Source organism: Oncorhynchus kisutch, linkage group LG8, assembly GCF_002021735.2.
Source record: "Oncorhynchus kisutch isolate 150728-3 linkage group LG8, Okis_V2, whole genome shotgun sequence".
NCBI lineage: Eukaryota > Metazoa > Chordata > Actinopteri > Salmoniformes > Salmonidae > Oncorhynchus > Oncorhynchus kisutch.
The window spans coordinates 25230130-25254216 of record NC_034181.2 but is presented as its reverse complement, the minus strand read 5'-3'; the positions used below and the strand labels follow the sequence as shown (position 1 = coordinate 25254216).

Below are 24087 nucleotides of genomic sequence, written 5' to 3'. Positions count from 1 at the left end.
CATAGTATGGCTGACCCAGTAAAACAACACATTTTTCTACACCTATCTGGTGTATGTGACAATCAAATATATTTTTTAATCTCTCTCTCTGTTTCTGTCTCTCTGTCTATGGTAGCTAGCTGGCAGGCTGTGAGTATCTGCATGGTCCAGGCCAGGGGCAGCTGAGCATGGCTAAACTGCAGTGAGATCGCAGTGCCACTGCAGAGATTACACTACACACTACTAGCGCAGAGAGAGTGTGTGAGGGAGAGAGAGAGAGAGTGTGTGTGTGAGAGAGAGAGAGAGAGAGAGAGTGTGTGTGTGAGAGAGAGTGTGTGCGGCTCACAGAGAACCTGCAGCCACCACCAATATCAGTGTAATAGTGCTGTCTTATCGAGCGCTCATTGAATCAAAATACTTCATGCCTATCTATTCATTACCCTTAATGCAAAGAAGCTTAGACTCTTTACTGAGCTGAATGAGATATCCCATTTTGCTTGCACTCCTAGACCAAGATAAGTATACTTTCATACGGATTTGATTGAAATCTTTGCTACCAACCAAAATCAGTCAAAGAGCCCCAATCTTTCTTTCTGCGGGGGTGGTGGTTTCCTTCGGGCAAAGAGGGGGCATGAAGCCCATGAAGCCTGACATGATGTAGTACAAATGTGATTACATGCTGCTCAGTGTAAATGAGCTAAAGAGAGGAGAGGAGAGGGAAGGAAAAGGAGAGGAGAGGAAAACGGGGAAGAGAGGAGGAGAAGAAACGGAGAGCAGAGGTGAGGAAAAAGGAGAGGAGGAGATTGGAGATGAGAGGGGAAGAATGGGAGAGGATGAAAGGAAAGAGGAAAGATATAAGAAAGAGGAGAGGAGGACACAAGCAGAAAAACAAGAGCGGGGAGAGAGAAGCACAGACAGAAAGAAAGCAGAGAGGAAATGAAAGATCAGAATAGAGGAGAAAAGAGATGAGAGAAGAGGTAAAGTGAGAGAAGGAAACAGTGAATGATACAGGGAATCATCCCACCGTTGTTCACAGCGACAGAGTTAGCTCCAGACAGGCATGCTGTTGTCCTCTATTTGCTGTATGAATAAAACAGAGCAAGCATTTTGTGTGGCACTGAAACAATTTGCCCCTCTAAGAGCGAAGAGCATCAAAGCGTGAAATCGGAAAAGAGGCCATGATGCAGCTGAGCGCTCTCACCACTCTCATGGGGCTCCTCAGGATCTGACAGCACAAACAACACCACCACCACACCGGTCACTAGGGTCTTCCTCTCTTTCTCCCTCCCTCTCTCCTCTCCCTTTCTTCAACCCCTCTCACACTCTCTTTCTCTGAACTCCCCTCATCTCTTTCTCTATCTCTCACTCTCTTATTCTTCACTCCTTTCCTCTTTTTCAGATCTTCTGCCTCATTCTCCTCTCACTCCATCCTAATTCTCTCCACCCTTTTCGATTTACTTACAGTATTCCCCTCATTCTCTATTTGCCCTTATCGCCTCCCCTTTACTATTTTTCTTTCATCATCTCTCATCTTTCATGTCTAGTTTTCAAGAGCTGCTGAATTATGATACTTAACTGTGTGTTTGTGTGTGTGTTCTGCCGCACTGCTCAGCTCCAGCGCCTCTCCCTCTAGAGAGTGTGTTGGTGTGTGTCTGGGTGTTTGCTGAACTTCCCTGTTTTGGAAATGTGGTTGGACATATCTGGGATCTATGCTAGTGCTTTGGTGCAGTTCTGACTCAGGGTGTTTATTTGATGACGCTGTACCACAGTGTTTCGTTGCCATGCCATTCACCAGTCCCATTTCAAATACTGTGTATTCTCTTAGTTTGCTCCTAATATCTGCATGCTCCATTTTAGTTCAAACTTCCACACTGGTCCCAAATAATTGCAGTAGTGTGTGTGTTTTGCTGTCAAAGCCTTGTTGCACCCTGTTGAAGAAACCCAATCACCCAGACAGTCAGTAGTTTCAGAGACCCTGTTCTCTTCTATCACCTCCTGCCTGGCCACAGATCACCTCATCATCACTACTCTCCTCTCTCACAGACTCTCTTCCCCTCCAGAAACAGACTCTCTCTCTCACCCTGTCCTTCCACTAGACATTCTAGATGTGACCTGTGTAGACATGCTGTCATCTATCTCTCCCTCCAGCAGGCCTCTGGGCCACAGCCTATACATTTAAATTGTGTTCACATGTGAATAGCCTTAGCTTTCCTCACTTTGCTTCTATATGGATGGTGAGGGGAAAGCCTGTGACAGAGGCTAACATGTGAATAGACCTGCCTGTCTGTTGGCCTGCAGGTTTGAATGAAGCCAAGCTAAATCAATGCATCAGCTGAGTTTGATAGTGAGGGAATTCCAGTTAATTTTAGTTACGAGTCTCTCTCTCTCTCTCTCTCTCTCTCTCTCAACACCTCCCCCCTCTCTCTCTCAACACCTCCCCCCTCTCTCCAATGTCCCCTCTCTCTCTCGTCCCAACTAGTGAATCAGCCATGACAGGACAGGGAGTGGCTGACATAATGGGGAGCACTAAGCCACTCTGACAAACAGGGCTGTCTGTCTCTAGGCTGATCTTAATTGAGGGGTGAATGTCTATTTTGTCATATCTATTCCTGTATGTCATTTAGTATAGCAGCACTGTATAATATTTAGTAATAATGTGTCATACAGTTGAAGTCGGAAGTATACATACAAATAGGTTGGAGTCATTAAAACTTGTTTTTCAAGCACTCCACAAATCTCTTCTTGAAAAACTATAGTTTTGGCAAGTCGGTGAGGACATCTACTCTGTGCTTGACATAGGTAATCTTTCCAACAATTGTTTACAGACAGATTATTTCACTAATAATTCAAAGTATCACAATTCCAGTGGGTCAGAAGTTTACATACACTAAGTTGACTGTGCCTTTAAACAGCTTGGAAAATGCCAGAAAATTATATCATGGCTTTAGAAGCTTCTGATTGGCTAATTGACGTCATTTGAGTCAATTGGAGGTGTACCTGTGGATGTATTTCAAGGCCTACCTTCAAACTCAATGCTTATTTGCTTGACATCATGGGAAAATCAAAAGAAATCCGCCAAGACCTCAATAACAAATTGTAGACCTCCACAAGCCTGGTTCATCCTTGGGAGCAATTTCCAAATGCCTGAAGGTACCACGTTCATCTGTACAAACAATAGTATGCAAGTATAAACACCGTGGGACCACGCAGCCATCATACCGCTCAGGAAGGAGACGCATTCTGTCTCTAGAGATGAACGCACTTTGGTGCGAAAAGTGCAAACCAATCCCAGAACAACAGCAAAAGACCTTGTGAAGATGCTGGAGGAAACAGGTACAAAAGTATCTATATCTACAGTAAAACAAGTCCTATCTCGACATAACTTGAAAGTCCGCTCAGCAAGGAAGAAGCCACTGCCCCAAAACCACCATAAAAAAAACAGACTACGGTTTGCAACTGCACATGGGGACAAAGATCGTACTTTTTGGTCTGATGAAACAAAAATATAATTGTTTGGCCATAATGACCATTGTTATATTTGGAGGAAAAAGGGGGAGGCTTGCAAGCCAAAGAACACCATCCCAACCGTGAAGCACGGGGGTGGGAGCATCATGTTGTGGGGGTGCTTTGCTGCAGGAGGGACTGGTGCATTTCACAAAATAGATGGCTTCATGAGGGAGGAAAATTATGTGGATATATTGAAGCAACATCTCAAGACATCAGTCAGGAAGATAAAACTTCGTCGCAAATGGGTCTTCCAAATGGACAGTGACCCCAAGCATACTTCCAAAGTTGTGGCAAAATGGCTTAAGGACAACAAAGTCAAGGTATTGGAGTGGCCATCACAAAGCCCTGACCTCAATCATATAGAACATTTGTGGGCAGAACTGAAAAGTGTGTGCGAGCAAGGAGGCCTACACCAGCTCTGTCAGGAGGAATGGGCCAAAATTCACACAACTTATTATAGGAAGCTTGTGGAAGGCTACCCAAAATGTTTGACTCAAGTTAAACAATTTAAAGGCAATGCTACCAAATACTAATTGAGTGTATGTAAACTTCTGACCCATGGGAATGTGATGAAATAAATAAAAGCTAAACATAAATCATTCTCTCTACTATTATTCTGACATTTCACATTTTGAAAATAAAGTAGTGATCCTAACTGACCTAAGACAGGGAATTGTGAAAAACTGAGTTTAAACGTATTTGGCTAAGGTGTACGTAAACTTCCGACTTGAACTGTATGTATGCAATGAAGATTCTTATCTTATGTAATGATTTTAAATGCACTAGTTTAAAAAAAAAATATTCTAATGTGTGACTAGTCCTGTTTCGATGCTCTGTCAATACTACTCCCAGTTTGCTGCGGCGTAACAATTGCTTGGGTTGGTCCAGGAGCAAACTGGCGTCTAGCAATGTGCCTGGAGCTTCAGGACAGTCAGGGGGGATTGAACCTATAGTGTGTAGACTAGATTCTGCACAGTTAAAGATAAATATATTGTCACGTTCGTTATAAGGATCAGACCAAGGCGCAGCGTGGTATGCATACATTCTTTATTATATTAAGAGTGAACACTGAACTAACTAACTAACCAAAATAACACGTGAAGCTATACAAATGAGTGCTGACAAGAAACTACACATAGACAAGAACCCACAAACACCAAAGGGAAATAGCTACCTAAATACTGTATGATCCCTGTATGATCCTATTATGTTGCATTACAACCTGCAATTTAAATGGATCTTTATTTGTAATGGACATACACAAAATAGTCCAAAATGGTCAAGTGAAATGAAAAAATAAAAAACCTTGAAGTGATGCGTGCATATGTATTCATCCCCTTTGCTATGAATCCCATAAATAAGATCTGGTACAACCAATTACCTTCAGATATCACATAATTACTTAAATTAAGTCCACCTGTGTGCAATCTAAGTGTCACATGATCTGTCACAGGATCTTAGTATATATATACAGTGGGGAGAACAAGTGTTTGATACACTGCCGATTTTGCAGGTTTTCCTACTTACAAAGCATGTAGAGGTCTGTAATTTTTATCATAGGTACACTTCAACTGTGAGAGACGGGATCTAAAACAAAAATCGAGAAAATCACATTGTATGATTTTTAAGTAATTAATTAGCATTTTATTGCATGACATAAGTATTTGATACATCAGAAAAGCAGAACTTAGTATTAAAAGCAAGAACACCAACATCATCCAATCATGCTGTGGGGATGTTTTTCATCGTCAGGGACTGGGAAACTGGTCAGAATTGAAGGAATGATGGATGGCGCTAAATAGAGGGAAATTCTTGAGGGAAACCTGTTTCAGTCTTCCAGAAATTTGAGACTGGGACAGAGGTTCACCTTCCAGCAGGGCAATAACCATAAGCATACTGCTAAAGCAACACTTGAATGGTTTAATGGGAAACATTTAAATGTTTTTGAATGGCCTAGTCAAAGCCCAGACCTAAATTCAATTGAGAATCTGTGGTATGACTTAAAGATGGCTGTATACCAGCGGAACCCATCCATCTTGAAGGAGCTGGAGCAGTTTTGTCTTTAAGAATGGGCAAAAATCCCAGTGGCTAGATGTGCCAAGCTTATAGAGACATACCCCAAGAGACTTGAAGCTGTAATTGCTGCAAAAGGTGGCTAAAAAAATATTGACTTTGCGGGAGTGAATAGTTCACTCAAGTTCTCAGTTTCTTGTTTGTTAAACAATAAAAAATATTTTGTATCTTCAAAGTGGTATGCATGTCGTGTAAATAAAATTATTCAAATCCCCCAGAAAATCAATTTTTATTCCACGTTATACCATTTCCAAGCTATACCATTTCAACTTGGTGATACTGTAGATGATTTTCTTCATGATTCACGTGTTCCTGTCACCAGTGCTGAGATAATCACATCTTCAGATGCTGTGCAGTAAAACACACGGCGATCAACACATGAATGAGGTAATTGGATGTCCTTTAGGGGCTACTACACAGTATCATCAAGAGTCAACTGTTTTATTTATCTTACTGTTTTATAAGGTGTGCGTCCCACAACAATCAATCAATGAAATGTATTTATAAAGTCCTTCTTACACCTGCTCATGTCACAAAGTGCTGGTCAGAAAGCCAGACTAAAACCCCAAACAGCAAGCAATGCAGGTACAGAAGCATAAGCATGGTGGCTAGGAAAAACTCCCTAGAAAGGCTAGAACCTAGGAAGACACCTAAAGAGGAATTAGGCTATGAGGGGTGGCCAGTCCTCTTTTGTTTGTGCCGGGTGGAGATTATAACAGAACATGGCCAAGATGTTCAAATGTTCATAGATGACCAGCAGGGTCAAATGATAATAATCACAGTGGTCGTAGAGGGTGCAACAGGTCAGCACCTCAGGAGTAAATGTCAATTGGCGTTTCATAGCCCATCATTGAGAGTATCTCTACCGCTCCTGCTGTCTCTAGAGAGTTGAAAACAGCAGGTCTGGGCCAGGTAGCACGTCCGGTGAACAGGTCAGGGTTCCATAGCCGTGTAACAGTATAACTTTAGACCGTCCCCTCGCCCATACCCGGGCGCGAACCAGGGACCCTCTGCACACATCAACAACAGAGCAAGTGACATCACCGATTGAAACGGTATTTAGCGCGCACCGCTAACTAAGCTAGCCGTTTCACATCCGTTACACTCACCCCCCTTTTGACCTCCTCCTTATCCGCAGCAACCAGTCATCCGGGTCAACAGCATCAATGTAACAGTATAACTTTAGACCGTCCCCTCACCCATACCCGGGCGCGAACCAGGAACCCTCTGCACACATCAACAACAGTCACCCACAAAGCATCGTTACCCATCACTCCACAAAAGCCACGGCCCTTGCAGAGCAAGGGGAACTACTACTTCGAGGTCTCAGAGCAAGTGACATCACCGATTGAAACGCTATTTAGCGCGCACCGCTAACTAAGCTAGCCATTCCACATCTGTTACAGCCGCAGGCAGAACAGTTAAAACTGGAGCAGAAGCACGACCAGGTGGACTGGGGACAGCAAGGAGTCATCAGGCCAGGGAGTCCTGAGGCATGGTCCTATGGCTCAGGTCCTCAGAAAGAAAGAAAGAAAGAAAGAAAGAAAGAAAGAAAGAAAGAAAGAAAGAAAGAAAGAAAGAAAGAAAGAAAGAAAGAAAGAAAGAAAGAAAGAAAGAAAGAAAGAAAGAAAGAAAGAAAGAAAGAAAGAAAGAAAGAAAGAAAGAAAGAAAGAAAGAAAGAAAGAAAGAAAAAAAGAGAAAAAGAGAGAGAATTAGAGAGAGCATGCTTAAATTCACCCAGGACACTGGATAAGACAGGAGAAATACTCCAGATATAACAGACTGACTCCAGCCCCCCGACACATAAGCTATTGCAGCATAAATACTGGAGGCTGAGACAGGAGGGGTCGGGAGACACTGTGGCCCCGTCAGACGATATTCCCGGACAGGGCCAAACAGGCAGGATATAACCCCATCCACTTTGCCAAAGCACAGCCCCCACACCACTAGAGGGATATCTTCAACCACCAATTTACCATCCTGAGACAAGGCCGAGTATAGTCCACGAAGATCTCCTCCACGGCACAAACCCAAGGGGTTCGATCTCTGCATTCTAGACTGCTCTCACCCATTTGGAGCCTAGTGCATAGATGTGTTGTGTCTAACACAGATGTCTGTTTGTTAGTCCATGTTCAATAGAAATGTAACACTTGTATGGTCTGTATTTGCTATATCACTATTACTTTGTCATCCCGTTTGTCAAGATGAGGTCAAGGAGTATCTTCCTAATGCCTTATACATTGATTCTGTGGTTGGCTTCAAGATGGCCGAATGGCTTGATGATTAGAAATTACCTCAGATGATGTCCCCATCTTTATTCCAAGATGGCGTAGCAGTGTGTTTTATCTTGTCCCGTCCTGTCCCGTGTAAATATAGTTTTCTTTTCGTGTATATTTTGTATGTATTGTAATCTCACTTTCCATCTAAGGCTTGATTATACTCTAAGAGGGCTACCCCTACCCCTACCCCGGCAAACAGCTCTGCACCCCCTGCAGCAACTTGCCCAAGCCCACCCCCGCTTCTCCTTCACCCAAATCCAGACAGCTGATGTTCTGAAAGAGCTGCAAAATCTGGATCCCTACAAATCAGCTGGGCTAGACAATCTGGACCTTCTCTTTCTAAAATTATCAACCCGAAATTGTTGCAACCCCTATTACTAGCCTGTTCAACCTCTCTTTCGTATCGTCTGAGATCCCCCAAAGATTGGAAAACTGCCGCGGTCATGCCCCTCTCCAAAGGGGGGACACTCCCTATAAACTATAAACTGTTATAGACCTATACCCATCCTGCCTTGCCTTTCTAAAATCTTCGAAAACCAAGTTAACAAACAGATCAGCAACCATTTTGAATCCCACCTTACCTTCTCCGCTATGCAATCTGGTTTCCGAGCTGGTCATGGGTGCACCTCAGCCATGCTCAAGGTCCTAAACAATATCATAACCGCCATCGATACAAGACAGTACTGTGCAGCCATCTTCATCGACCTGGCCAAGGCTTTTGACTCTGTCAATCACTGCATTCTGATCGGCAGACTCAATAGCCTTGGTATCTCAAATGACTGCCTCGTCTGGTTCACCAACTACTTCTCAGATGGAGTTCAGTGTGTCAAATCGGAGGGCCTGTTGTCCGGACCTCTGGCAGTCTTTATGGGGGTGCCACAGGGTTCAATTCTCGGGCCGACTCTTTTCTCTGTATAAATCAATGATGTCGCTCTTGCTGCTGGTGATTCTCTGATCCACCTCTACACAGACAACACTATTCTGTATACATCTGCCCCTTCTTTGGACACTGTGTTAACAAACCTCTAAACGATCTTCAATGCCATACAATTCTCCTTCCGTGCTTTTAAATGCTGTTAAAACTGTTAAAACTAAATGCATGCTCTTCAACCGATTGCTGCCCGCATCCGCCAGCCCGACTAGCATCACTACTCTGGACGGTACTGACTTAGAATATGTGGACAACTAAAAATACCTAGGTGTCTGGTTAGGCTGTAACTCTCATTCCAGACTCACATTAAGCATCTCCAATCCAAAATGAAATATAGAACTGGCTTCCTATTTCGCAACAAAGCCTCCACTCATGCTGCCAAACATACCCTCGTAAAACTGACTATCCTACCGATCCTTGACTTCGGCGATGTCATTTACAAAATAGCCTCCAACACTCTACTCAGCAAATTGGATGTAGTCTATCACAGTGCCATCCATTTTGTCACCAAAGATCCATATACTACCCACCACTGCAACCTGCATGCTCTCGTTGCCTGGCCCTCTCTACATATTCATCGCCAAACCCACTGGCTCCAGGTCATCCATAAGTCTTTGCTAGGTAAAGCCCCGGCTTATCTCAGCTCACTGGTCACCATAGCAACACCCGTAGCACGCGCTCCAGCAGGTATATTTCACTGGTCATCCCCAAAGCCAACTCCTGATTTGGCCACCTTTCCTTCCAGTTCTCTGCTGCCAATGACTGGAACTAATTGCAAAAATCCCTTTAGCTGGAGACTTATATCTCCCTCTCTAACTTTAAGCATCAGCTATCAGAGCAGCTTACCAATCACTGTACCTGTACACAGACAATCTGTAAATAGCACACCCATCTACCTCATCCCCATATTGTTATTTATCTTCTTGCTCTTTTGCACCCCAGTATCTCTACTTGCACATCATCATCTGCACAGGTATCACACTCCAGTGTTAATGCTAAATTGTAATTATTTTGCCTCTATGGCCTATCTGTATCTATCTGCCTTACCTCCCTAATCTTATACATTTGCACACACTGTACATAGATTTTTCTATTGTGTTTTTGACTGTACGTTTGTTTATGTGTAACTCTGTGTTGTTGTTTTTGTCTTACTGCTTTGCTTTATATTGGCCAGGTTGCAGTTGTAAATGAGAACTTGTTCTCAACTGGACTACCTGGTTAAATAAAGGTGAAATAAAAAATAAATAAAAATATCACCAAGTAAAATTATGAGTATGTGCAAATGTACTTGGAGAATAAATGTGATCCTGACTACGGCTAAGTGTGAATGACCCCAGTTTGACCCCTGGAATAAGAGAGTTAAATCAGACCCTCATCTATCCACAACAGCCTACTGGGGAGATGAGACCTGGGTCTGTAGTGACGCCTCAAGCACTGCGATGCAGTGCCTTAGTCCACTGCACCACTAGGGAGGCCCTCGGGAAAAGCATATTTACACTAGTCTCTTGACCAGGACGTCAATGCATTAAAGTGGAACTGACAGCATTTTAACTACTATGCAGATATGAAACAAACAGACAATCATGATATTAGTCAACAAAATATTCAATTCCCAGTATATGCAACAAAACCAACTTCATAAGAGGTTTTAAAAATAGGTTCAGTTTGACTCATAACATACATTACATACAGAAAGTATTGTTGGCAGAATATATGGATGCAGTTCAATACACGATTAATATAACTCGCTTATACATTTCTTTGATGTATAAAAATATTGGTATCAGGTTGTAAATCACACGCTGCCTGGAACATTGTTTGCTGCCTCCACCCATTCAGGATGCACTCTTTTATAACAAAAATATAAACTCAACATGCAACAATTTGAAAGATTTTGTTGAGTTACAGTTCATTGGAAAATCAGTCAATTTAAATAAATTAATTCACACTGCTATGCTTTATCTTGGCCAGGTCGCAGTTGTAAATGAGAACTTGTTCTCAACTAGCCTACCTGGTTAAATGAAGGTGAAAACATTAATTCAAATAAAATAAAAAATGAGGCCCTAATCCATGGATTTCACATGGCTGGGCAGTGGTACAGCCATGGGTCGGCCTGGGAAGGCATAGGCCCACCCACTGGGGTGCCAAGCCCAGCCAATCAGAATGAGTTTTCCCCCACAAAAGGGCTTTATAACAATAGTTCTCTGCACCCCCCCATCCCCTCTGAAGAAGCCAGATATGGAGGTCCTGGCCTGCATTGTTACACTTGGTCTGTGGTTGTGAGGCCGGTGGTTTCATGTGGTCTGCGGTTGTGAGGTCGGTTGGACGTACTGCCAAATTCTCTAAAATTACATTGGAGGTGGCTTACGGTAGAGAAATACATATTGAATTATCTGGCAACAGCTCTGGTGGACATTCCTGCAGGCATCATGACAATTGCACACTCCCTCAAAACTTGTGTTTGTGGCATTGTGTTTGTGACAAAACTGCACATTTTAGAGTGGCCTTTTATTGTCCCCAGCACAAGTTGCACCTGTGTAATGATCATGCTGTTTTATCAGCTTCTCGATATGTCACAACCTGTCAGGTGGATGGATTTTCTTGACAAGGCTAAAATGCACACTAACAGGGATGTAAACAAATATGTGCACCAAATTTGAGAGAAATAAGCTTTTTCTTCTGAGATCTTTTATTTTAGCTCATGAAAGATGGGAATGACACATAACATAAAATCAAATCAATGTATTTATATAGCCCTTCGTACATCAGCTGATATCTCAAAGTGCTGTACAGAAACCCAGCCTAAAACTCCAAACAGCAAGCCATGCAGGTGTAGAAGCACAAAACATGTTTTGTTTATATTTTTGTTCAGTAAAGTTTCAATGACACAATATTTTCGACCAAAACTGACAAATGTAACTAAGGCTGGGAATGTCAATGCAATCAAACTAGCAAGGGCAATGATCACAAGTTAGTCATAACGTGGCAAATAGGATAGCGTAACTATTTATTTAGCAAGATAAAAACACGGAGCCTAACATTAGCTAGCTGGCTGCTGCAGCTAGAGATGCACGTGTCATTTGGTTAGCTAGCAAGAAATGTGAATCGCTTTGCTAGCTAGTTATGCTGAACTTGAAAGACTTATCCATGTTGTGTTTATAAGTTCACTCTGGCTATCTACTCCGATTTTTCATCTTAGCGTGCCAGAGGCCCCCAAAATACCTGAGGAATTTATGAATGCTTAACACTCGTTGAATATGACCGGTGTGAGTAAATGTTGTCAAAAAAAGTTATTAAATTGTTATCAGCAGCACAGTTAGTCACTAATGCTCTAGATACCATGTAAACAGCCTAACCAGCTCTGCTAGGGCAAGTAAAATGGCCAGAGGGAGGTGTTCTCTCATTTTATGTCTGGAAGTAGCTCTGAATTTACTAATGGACAATCTGATAACGCTCTGAATTTAGGAACGACAGAGCGCACTATGGAGGCAATTCACAACCGCACCCTTAGTTGTCAATCAAATTTGTTTTGGCATATATCAAATGGGTGGGCAAGCAGGGAAATTCCCATTCAGTTGTCAAAATGTGGGTTGGGATAAGCATGCATTGGCAGGCAAGCTGCAGAAGGATGAGCAGGCTACTTACTATTCCCCATCGTTTATCAGTGCAATTTTAAACTCCAACTGGCTGAAAACATTTGAGTGGGTTTATCTAATGTTCCCTCATTAAATTTGAGCTCATCTCTCTCTGGCTAGCATTAGTTGTCTACGTTGTTGTTGTTGATGTGCATAACTGAGGTTAGAGAAAGCCTACCTTTCAAGATGGTTTGATCAGTAGAACTGTGAAGTTCCCAAATGTAAGAGGACTGTTATATTTACATATTTTCAGGAATCCATTCAGGTGTATTTTGTGGCTTTTGACCAATGCGTTCTAATTATCTAAAGTCTGTTGCTACTGCCTGTAAACACACAGTCCAGTTCAAAGTGAATGATGGCAGGCCCATGTGGTAAATGGCTTATTTGCTTATAGGCCTACTGTAGCTCTGATTGGCTATGGCGCACCGGTCTGCGTAGATGTTTTTATTAGGTTTTATTTACTGCAGTGTCTATTAATTGTCCAAACACATGGCCACTTTCCCAATCTATGTTGATATAGAGTTTTCACAAATACCTTATGTACAGTGGATTCGGAAAGCATTCAGACCACTTCACTTTTCAACATTTTGTTACGTTACAGCCTTATTCTAAAATTGACTAAATAAAATAAAAATATCCTCATCACTCTACCCACAATAACCCATAATGACAAAGCGAAAACAGGTTTTTCGAAAAATGTTGATATATATATAAAATAAAAAAACAGAAATACCTTATTTACATCAGTATTCAGACCGTTTGCTATGAGACTCGAAATTGAGCTCAGGTTCATCCTGTTTCCATTGATCATCCTTGAGCTGTTTTTACAACTTGATTGAAGTCCACCTGTGGTAAATTCAATTGATTGGACATGATTTGGAAAGACACACACCTGTCTATATAAGGTACCGTTGACAGTGCATGTCAGAGCAAAAACCAAGTCATGAGGTCAAAAAAATTGTCTGTAGAGCTCTGAGACAGGATTGTGTCAAGGCACAGATCTGGGGAAGGGTACCAAAATATTTCTGCAGCATTGAAGGTCCCCAAGAACACAGTGGCCTCCATCATTCTTAAATGGAAGAAGTTTGGAACCAGACTCTGATGAAACCAAGATTGAACTCTTCTCCCTTTATGCCAAGAATCACATCTGAAAGAAGCCTGGCACCATCCTTACTGTGAAGCATGCTGGTGGCAGCATCATGCTGTGGGGATGTTCTCCAGCGGCAGGGACTGGAGACTATAGTCAAGATCGAGGGAAAGATTAAAGGAACAAAGTACAGCGAGATCCTTGATGAAAACCTGCTCCAGAGCACTCAGGACATCAGACTGGGGCGACGGTTCACCTTCCAACAGGACAACGACCCTAAGCACACAGCCAAGACAACGTAGGAGTGGCTTCGGGACAAGTCTCTGAATGTCTTTGAGTGGCTCAGCCAGAGCTCAAAGGTGCTTCAACAAAGTACTGAGTAAAGGATCTGAATACTTATGTAAAGGTGATGGTTCATTTTTTTTTTTTTTTACATATGCAAAAATGTCTAAACGTTTTTTCCTTTCTCATTATGGGGTATTGTGTGTAGACTGATGATGATTTAAAATAAATACTTTTTTCGAATAAGGCTGCAAGGTAACAAAATGTGTAAAAAGTAAAGGGGTCTGAATACTTTCTGAATGCACTGTAATTCCTTAAACATTGTATGAATTTGTGAAAATGTTAAAATTGCCATATCTAAGTGCTGGCTTGTTAAAATGCTGTCAGTTCCACTTTAAAGGTCCCATGATGCTGTTTTTTTTAAACCTTAATATCAAATCATTTCTCTGTAACAATTAAGTACCTTACTGTGATTGTTTTCAGTTAAAATTGTACAAAATAAACAAAAATAGCTTCTTAGCAAAGAGCAATTTCTCAAGCAAGAATTTTGCTAGGACTGTCTGGGAGTGGTCTGAGTGGGGAGGGGAAACTGAAAACTAGCTGTTATTGGCAGAGAGGTTTGGAACTCTCTTATTGGTGTATTAACTAATTTACCAGGCAGGCCAAAACTCCATCCCACCAAAACAGGCTGAAATTTCTGGCAATTTTTACAGTATTATTCTAACGTTTTAGTGTGGAAATATTAAGCAGAAAAAATCAATTTTTTTGACTGCACTGAGCCTTTAAATAATGTAATCCTAGAAATCCATACAAAATTGACTGTGGCCATACCAGGACAATATAATTAAAGGTGGGTACTTTGAAGGCTTGAGAAGAGTACTCTCTTGTGAAGATTAGAGAAGAGCAGAGTTCAGTAACAGTACTTTGGTGTTAATAATAGAGAAGAATGGATCATAGTGTTCAGACACCAAGATCATGATCATCAGTGTGGGAACCCCATGCTGTTTTGTCTGGGGCATTGATTCCTCTCCACATTACAGACATTAAAAGGGAGCAGAAGCTTATTTTTTAAAGTCACCCTGTATTACTGACCACACTCTTTATCCCATTGATTATGTTACACGAGTGGGTTCAGTCTATTCCATTCTGTATTTACTCATCACATCACAGTGGGAATAGGAATGGGTTGCGTTTTACGGGAAGCGACCCCCCCCCCCCCACCCTGTAAATCTTAATGTAGTTCCTTAGCATTCTTACATGTAACAGGAATTGTATAGTTCTTAGTGTAAATATTTATGAAGTGTACTCTTGGAATGTGCAGTAATTAAACACAAAACTGGAAGAAAAGTGGAATCAAGGCGAGAGAGATACTTTGTTGTTCTTTATCAACTTGTTCCTGCATGAGATATAGCTTTAAACAGTCAAAAGTTAACATGAAAGAGCTGGATTTACTAAGTTGTTATTCTACCAAACAACACTTAAACATCTCCCCTCAGGAGAAGTGAAATGTATTATTCAACACAGATTGAGTCATTCAACAGATTTGGTGATTAAACGTCCTTATTGATGAACGATCATCAACACTAATGGGCCTTAATGGGGCTCCATACTTTACTGTGACACTTTTACACCCTTCACTTTAGCAGCTAGACCACTCTGACGAGGCATGAATGTGTGCGAGCCATTAAAAGTGCGTTCCAAATGGCACCCTATTCCCTATATATTGCAAAAGTAGTGCACTATAAAATAGGGTGCCATTTGAGATGTGCCCAATGTCTCCTGGCAGGGACCTGATGTCAGGTAGAGAGGGACTAGAAGTGATTATGACGTTGCATATTAAATAGCAAGGGATATATATTTTTGAACTTGTGTTCTGCTGAAGGATCCATTAGACCATATGAGTTCATTTAGGATTAGCTTTTAAGAGCTACCGCAGCCGCTCTTAACTACACAGTCAAAATTCACTGAGTATTATTTGTTGATTTGTTTGAAGGTCCAAAGACAATTGCTTTGTGCTGTGCAGATAGACATGGTTCACATCTAAAGTCCCCCCCCCCCCCCTCTCTCTCTCTCTCTCTCTCTGCAGGCAGTATTGTGTACCTGGGGATGATGGTGGGGGCATTTTTCTGGGGGGGCATGTCAGACAAGGTGGGCCGCAGACAGTGTCTGCTCATCTGCATGTGTGTGAACGGCTTCTTCGCCTTCCTGTCCTCCTTCGTTCAGGGCTACGGCATGTTCCTGCTCTGCCGTGTGATCGCAGGCTTTGGGTGAGTCTGAAAGACCAGGCTAAGAATGGAAAGCAATGTGCAATGTGCTACTTATGTCTTAAAGCATGGAGTAATGAATCCCCATTGTAATGCACATTAAACAAACAATAGGACACTGCAAACTCCAAATGACACTGGAGATTCAAACATGTATTGTGAGTTGTGACAAGTTGTGAACAAGACAACTGACTTAGCTATGTAGCCTAATTAGGACAAAACTACCTACCACCTCGATGAATCCTTTCAACTCCTTAATCAAATAGTCCTGCAGTTCTACTTTCTTAACTCCTTAATTCCCATAGACTTCCTTTCACAGTAGATCATCATTAATTCATTATCTTATGTTGTAATTCATCTGTTTTGGTTTATTTAATGAATATGTACACTGAACAAAAATATATGCAACATGTAAAAAGTGTTGGTCCCATGTTTCATGAGCTGAAATTAAAGGGCTCAAAAATGTTCCATACGCACAAAATGCTTATTTCTCACAAATGTTTTGCACAAAATTGTTTACATTCTTGTTGGTGAGCATTTCACATTTGCCAAGAAAATCCATCCACCTGACATGTGTGGCATATCAAGAAGCTGATTAAACAGGATGATCAATACACAGGTGCACCTTGTGCAGGTGACAATAAAAGTCCACTCTAAAATGTGCAGTTGTCACACAACACAATGCCACCGACGTCTCAAGTTGAGGGAGCGTGCAATTGGCATGCTGACTGCAACAATGTCCACCAGAGCTGTTGCCAGATAATTAAATGTTCATTTCTCGACCAAAGTCGCTTTAGAGAATTTGGCAGTATGTCCAACCGGCCTCAACTGTAGAACACATGTGTGGTGTCATGTGGGCAAGTGGCTTGCTGATGTCAGCGTTGTTAACAGAGTTCCCCATGGTGGCGGTGGGGTTATGGTATGACCAGGCATACTCTACGGACAACGAAAACAATTGCTTTTTATCGATGGCCATTTGAATGCACAGAGCTACGTGACAAGATCCTGAGGCCCATTGTCGTGCCATTCATCCGCCTCCATCACCTCATGTTTCAGCATGATAATGCACAGCCCCATGTCGTAAGGATCTGTACACAATTCCTGGAAGCTGAAAATGTCCCATTTCTTCCATGGCCTGCTTACTCACCAGCCATGTCACCTGTCGAGCATATTTGGGATGCTCTGGGTCAACATGACAGCGTGTTCCAGTTTCCGCCAATATCCAGCAACATCGCACAGCCTTTGAAGAGGAGTGGGACAGCATTCCACAGGCCACAATCAGCAGCCTGATGTTGTTACGTGGAGTGGAACAGGGAAACCCAAGAGCAGACTCAGACGAGGAGAGTGGGATGAAGTAGGTATTTAAGGTATTTATTCAAACACAGGTGGAAGATGGAGTGCAGGGGGCTGAGGCTGGAGCGAGAGGGGTTGGGACAGGGTAAGCAGGTCCGGAGGGGAATCCAAGGGAGCAGTAGAGTGGGGAATCCGGGGCAGAGTAGCAGGATGTGGGACTGGAGACCGGAACCAGAGTGGGCAGAACTGTAGTGGAGAGGAAAACCGTGTCAGGCAAGGAAACCAGGCACACCAGGATAACAGAATCTTAATAGTAACAAACAGCTAAAACAGTAGACTGACTGAGCAGAGATTACAATCTGGCAGCATGGAAGTGGCAGGACTGAGTATTTGTAGACGTCTTGATTATGGAACAGGTTGCAGCTGGTGGGGATCTGCTCTGACTCCAGCACACCTGTCTCCGCCCAGACAATCACACACAAACACACAGAGAGAGGGAGAGGGAGAGAGCACGGAGGAGTGGTGGCAGGTCAAGGAGACACAGGATGAGCAGCAGAGGGTGTGGCAGGAGCAGATGTAACAGATGTGTCTCGCTGCATGAAGCAAATGGTGGTCACACCAGATACTGACTGGTTTTCTGATCCACGCCCCTACCTTTAAAAAAAGTTGTTTGTGATCAACAGATGCATATCTGTATTCCCAATCATGTGAAATCCATAGATTAGGGGCCAATTAACTTATTTGAATTTACTGATTTTCTTATATGAACTGTAACTCAGTAAAATCTTTGAAATTGTTGCATGTTGCATTTATATTTTTGTTCAGTATAGTTGTAAATGACTCTGTCAACATGTTCTCACTCCCCGTCTGATATTTCATCCATGTAATCGCTAGAGGTTTTCATCTCTCCTGTCTAGGAATAGGATTGTGTGACTAATGAATGTGTCAAACATCCCTCTGTCTGTAAGTATGTCAGTGTGCTCCTAACATCCATAATGAAAGCCTTTAGTTTACACCAACTAGGCTATACCAGTGATAACATGGATTCAATACAGGGAATTAAAACCTTGTTTCATTGAGGTGTGTCTTTGCAGAGAGGTTTGTGCATCTTATACTTGGAGTGGATTAGTGCTTTCAACATTGCTGGTAAAATACTTTAAAATGTTCTTTTAAAACAATTTGCAGGAAATAATTTCCCTCAATCATCACATTCATTGAAAAAAAAGTTCAAAGAATGCACAAGAATGATACAAGCAATATCTCAACAAACCTGCTTTTATTTAGTATTATATATATCTGTATGAAATCCAACCCATGCCTTATATCATAGGAGGACTGAATACTGTCCATTTTATCATGAAATGACAACATTCTGTCCTTTTTGTTTCAGTCTTGTTGGCCTTAAGTGAAAGGCTCTGTGATAAATGACTGTCTAAAAAGTAGCACTTGGCAGTTAAAGGCAGCTTTATGATGGACAAGTGAAATATTATTTGGAAACTACTGTACTAGCCTGGTACGACCATTCTGATGTCGCAAGCTTACATTCTGTTTCGCTACACGGTGAAAATAAGAAAGAGTTCAGGATGACCAATCAGGCTACTACTTACTGTACAGCACCGTTTCTGAATGTCCATACTGTTGTTCACTGGCTGCATGGTCTTTAGCCTCACATGTCTGGGAATGTAAGAACAGAGCATTGATTTATCCAGAGAAAACATGGGAGGGATGGAACGGTCCCTGTCGAGCTCATTTACTAATTGCCTCCCCGCCCCTCTCCACAGAGAGACTCAGAGTAATCGAAAAGGTTTGCCAGCCAAACTGCCTTCTGGGAGCTAGCAGGTGTTGGAGTCTCGGAGGACTGGCTCTAAGCCTAATGGTTAACTAGAAAGCCAAGGAATTGCCCTTTTGGCAAAGTTGGCTTATTTTGAGGAACATTGTTCCAGTGTATGTTCCTATTGTCTACTTTTACAGTAGTAAACATTTAACCACAGTTTGAAAGCTGTGTCACATCTGAAAAATACAAAAGGTTCCTCCAAGAAAATAGAAGCGCCACAAAATCGTTAGCATGCAGCAATATGTACTATAGTTCAGTTAGAATAATTTACAGAATTTACATGGGTCTATTTTATCTTAAATCATTTCTAGGGGTTGATAGAATGTTGCCCTCTGCAGAATCTGTGTCCCTACTCAGTGTCCTGTCCTTGTGTCTCCTTCAGAACAGGGGGGGTTGTGCCTATAGTCTTCTCCTTTTTTGCGGAGGTGCTGTCCAGAGAGAAGAGAGGGGAGCACCTGAGCTGGCTGTGCATGTTCTGGATGATTGGAGAGATCTATGCTTCAGCCATGGCCTGGGCCATTATACCACACTACGGTGAGTCTTTATGCTTCAGCCATGGCCTGGGCCATTATACCACACTACGGTGAGTCTTTATGCTTCAGCCATGGCCTGGGCCATTATACCACACTACGGTGAGTCTTTGTGCTTCAGCCATGGTCTGGGCCATTATACCACACTACGGTGAGTCTTTATGCTTCAGCCATGGCCTGGGCCATTATACCACACTACGGTGAGTCTTTATGCTTCAGCCATGGCCTGGGCCATTATACCACACTACGGTGAGTCTTTGTGCTTCAGCCATGGTCTGGGCCATTATACCACACTACGGTGGGTCTTTATGCTTCAGCCATGGCCTGGGCCATTATACCACACTACGGTGGGTCTTTATGCTTCAGCCATGGCCTAGGCCATTATACCACACTATTGTGAATCTTTGTGCTTCAGCCATGGTCTGGGCCATTATACCACACTATGGTGAGTCTTTACGCTTCAGCCATGGCCTGGGCCATTATACCACACTACGGTGGGTCTTTATGCTTCAGCCATGGCCTAGGCCATTATACCACACTATTGTGAATCTTTATGCTTCAGCCATGGCCTGGGCCATTATACCACACTACGGTGGGTCTTTATGCTTCAGCCATGGTCTGGGCCATTATACCACACTACGGTGGGTCTTTATGCTTCAGCCATGGCCTGGGCCATTATACCACACTACGGTGGGTCTTTATGCTTCAGCCATGGTCTGGGCCATTATACCACACTACGGTGGGTCTTTATGCTTCAGCCATGGTCTGGGCCATTATACCAATAAATCAAATCAAATGTTGTCGGTCACATACACATGGTTAGCAGAAGTTATTGCGAGTGTAGCGAAATGCTTGTAACTAAACCTAGTAAATGATTAGATGGTTATAATGCGTCTGAATGTGATATTATTTTGACATTGTTTAGTTTGTGTTAAAGAAAATCTTTAAATAAGACACAATGTTAAAACTCATCTGCAGAAATCCAGGTTGGCAGAGTACAACCAGTGGAGGTGAAGGTTTCGCTGTGACCGTGGGTGAAGGTGCCAGTTTGCCCTGCTGGCACATGAAGGAATGTAATCTCTCTAAGCGGCTGCAGACTGAGAGAGGGACAGTTTACGTGATTAATGTTGGCCTGTAAACCACGGGGATACACACACGCGCGCTCAAAGACAAACACACACACATACTCACAGGCACATGGACAAACACATAGGGATATTTAAGGAATGAAGGTGTGCCGGTGGGAGATAGAAGGCTGTGATTTACGACGCTGCTACGCTGGAAATAAGCTGCACATATCAATAAAGACGAAGGAAAATGGCCTTTTCTCTGTTTATTCCTCAAACTGTCTCTCTCTCTCTTTACGCCTGTCACTCTGTCTCTCTACACCTGCCTCTCTCTCTCTACACCTGTCTCTCTCTCTCTACACCTGTCACTCTCTCTCTATCTCTCTCTCTCTACTCCTCTCTCTCTCTCTCTACACCTGTCTGTCTCTCTACACCTGTCTGTCTCTCTACGCCTGTCTCTCTCTCTCTCTCTCTCTCTCTCTCTCTCTCTACGCCTCTCTCTCTCTCTCTCCCTCTCTCTACGCCTGTCTCTCTCTATGCCTCTCTCCCTCTCTCTCTCTCTCTACGCCTCTCTCTCTCTCTCTCTCTCTCTCTCTCTCTCTCTCTCTACGCCTCTCTCTCCCTCTCTCTCTCTATGCCTCTCTCCCTCTCTCTCTCTACGCCTCTCTCTCTCTCTCTACGTCTCTCTCTCTCTACGCCTCTCTCTCTCTCTCTCTCTACGCCTCTCTCTCTCTACTCCTCTCTCTCTCTCTCTACGCCTGTCTCTCTCTATGCCTCTCTCCCTCTCTCTCTCTCTCTACGCCTCTCTCTCTCTCTCTCTCTCTCTCTCTCTCTCTCTCTCTACGCCTCTCTCTCCCTCTCTCTCTCTATGCCTCTCTCCCTCTCTCTCTCTACGCCTCTCTCTCTCTCTCTACGTCTCTCTCTCTCTACGCCTCTCTCTCTCTCTCTCTCTACGCCTCTCTCTCTCTACGCCTCTCTCTCTCTACGCCTCTCTCTCTCTACGCCTCTCTCTCTCTACGCCTCTCTCTCTCTACGCCTCTCTCTCTCTACACCTGTCTCTCTCTCTACACCTCTCTCTCTCTCTATGTCTCTCTCTCTACACCTGTCTCTATCTCTCTGTCTCTCTCTCTCTACACCTGTCTCTCTCTCTCTACACCTGTCTCTCTCTCTACACCTGTCTCTCTCTCTCTACGCCTCTCTCTCTCTACGCCTGTCTCTCTCTCTATCTTTCTATGCCTGTCTCTCTCTCTCTCTCTCTCTCTCTCACTCTCTCGCTCTCTCTCTACGCCTCTCTCTCTCTCTCTCTCTACGCCTCTCTCTCTCTACGCCTCTCTCTCTCTCTCTACGCCTGCCTCTCTCTCTGACTCTCTCTCTCTCTACACCTGTCTCTCTCCCTCTCTCTCTCTCGATGCCTCTCTCTATGACTCTCTCTCTTTCTCTACACCTGTCTCTCTCTCTCTGTCTCTCTCTCTACACCTGTCTCTCTCTCTCTCTCTGTCTCTCTCTACACCTGTCTCTCTCTCTCTCTCTGTCTCTCTCTACACCTGTCTCTATCTCTCTATGTCTCTCTCTCTCTACACCTGTCTCTATCTCTCTATGTCTCTATCTCTCTATGTCTCTCTCTCTCTACACCTGTCTCTATCTCTCTGTCTCTCTCTCTCTACACCTCTCTCTCTCTACACCTGTCTCGCTCTCTCTCTATGCCTGTCTCTCTCTCTCTACGCCTCTCTCTCTCTCTACGCCTGTCTCCCTCCCCCTCTCTCTCTCTCTCTCTCTCTCTCTCTCAACACACCTGTCTCTCTCTGCTCAACCTTTCTTTCCCTTTCACTGCTTCTTTCTTTTTTTGTCTGTCTCTCTTTCCTCTTTCTCTCAATATCTCTCCCACCCACCTTTAACTCTCCCCCATCTCCCCCCTCTCCTTCTCTCTGTCTGGGGATGTTATTCTTGATCAAACATAATTAGCTTTTCCTTCTTGCTCTAACGGGACAAAGCTACAGCTAGCCATGATTTATGTCAGGGGTGTGGGTGACGTCAGTGAGGGGCTTCTGAAGTGGCAGCATGGAGGATATGAGCCGGCTACACTGAGCCACTGAAACGCCTGCTTGTACAAACACTGACTGCACTGTAGACGTTGCAGGCAATGATACCTGACACATTTAAGTTGAGGGCGCTGGTCACATCCAGATGAACACACACACACACAGGGAGGATCGGTTTCAAAAGCCACTGCTTCTCTCTATTTTGCAGTGGCTATAGAGGATGGCTACACATACAATCTGGGAAATTTAGCGAGTCTCACTGTGAAAGCTCTGCTATCAGATCTGCAGATGTCCCTGTGAAGGCATGTCAGTAGACCCACTCTGCTCTCATTCTTCCTGACACACTCTGTCCTCTCTCTCTCTATGCTCTTTGTCTATCCTATCTCTCTCTCTCCTCTCTCTCAATGCTCTCCCTCTCTATCCTCCCCCTCAATGCTTTCCCTCTCTGTCCTCTCTCTCTCTATCCTCTCTTTCCAATGCCTCTCTCTCCCCCCTCTCTTTCTCTCTGAGTGTGCCTTGCATACTCCAGCACTTTTCGATGGTTTTTATGTTTTCCTAAACTGCCGCAGTGCACGCCAACAGTGATCCTGAGGAGTAGTCTATTGTCTAATACAGAAAAACATAATGATGGATTACCACACATCTACCACCTCATTGGTATTTAATACTCCATTAAATCTCTTTAGGTAACTTTTGATATGCCTTCAAAACTCGGCAGCTCCTAATGTGTCCTAAAACCCCATGACAAACGCACAGCTGGATACTACAGAAGCCTGAATCAGCCTGCAGAGATCTCATCATACTACAGGATACTGCTACCTTTTCTTACACCTAGTGCTCTGGTGGGAAGTTATATTGTGTGTCCCAAATGACACCCCATTCACTGTAGTGCACAAATTTTCACTAGTGCCCTAAGTTGGAGAGTGTGGGGGCTACACACTGCTGTTGTTTCCAGCTGTTACACTTTCCCTTGTTCCTAGTGCCTTCAAGTGCTGTCACATGATTGCGGTCAATTTATTTCTTTTCGTGCTGTTCTTTTTTCTATGAACAAGCCTTACATGGAATGGTCTGGCTTCCATTGACAAGTAGCATAATGTTGAAGGGCTGTTTCTGAGAACTGAAAAGTGTTTGTCTCTAAAATGGTTATTTAAAAAAAATGGTTGTGCTGCAGCAGTTTCACTATTCTGCAGCTTACCTGAGTCACTAAGTTGTGACCAAAGAGAAAACAAAGTCAGATAAAGGACTATTGTAGGCCACAACATTATGAGCCTCTCTCCTTCTCTCTCT

The 24087-nt window shown here is 43.3% G+C and overlaps 1 protein-coding gene across 2 annotated transcripts in view; it reads left to right on the top strand.

The window, feature by feature from the left end:
- Positions 1-24087, top strand: part of LOC109894916 (synaptic vesicle glycoprotein 2C) — a 77801-nt gene that overhangs the window by 40735 nt on the left and 12979 nt on the right. For both annotated transcript variants that reach the window (XM_031829916.1, XM_031829915.1), the window contains 2 exons: positions 15860-16040; positions 19547-19698. In XM_031829916.1, the coding sequence (XP_031685776.1) occupies positions 15860-16040; positions 19547-19698 (333 nt within the window). The remainder of the gene's footprint in view (positions 1-15859; positions 16041-19546; positions 19699-24087) is intronic.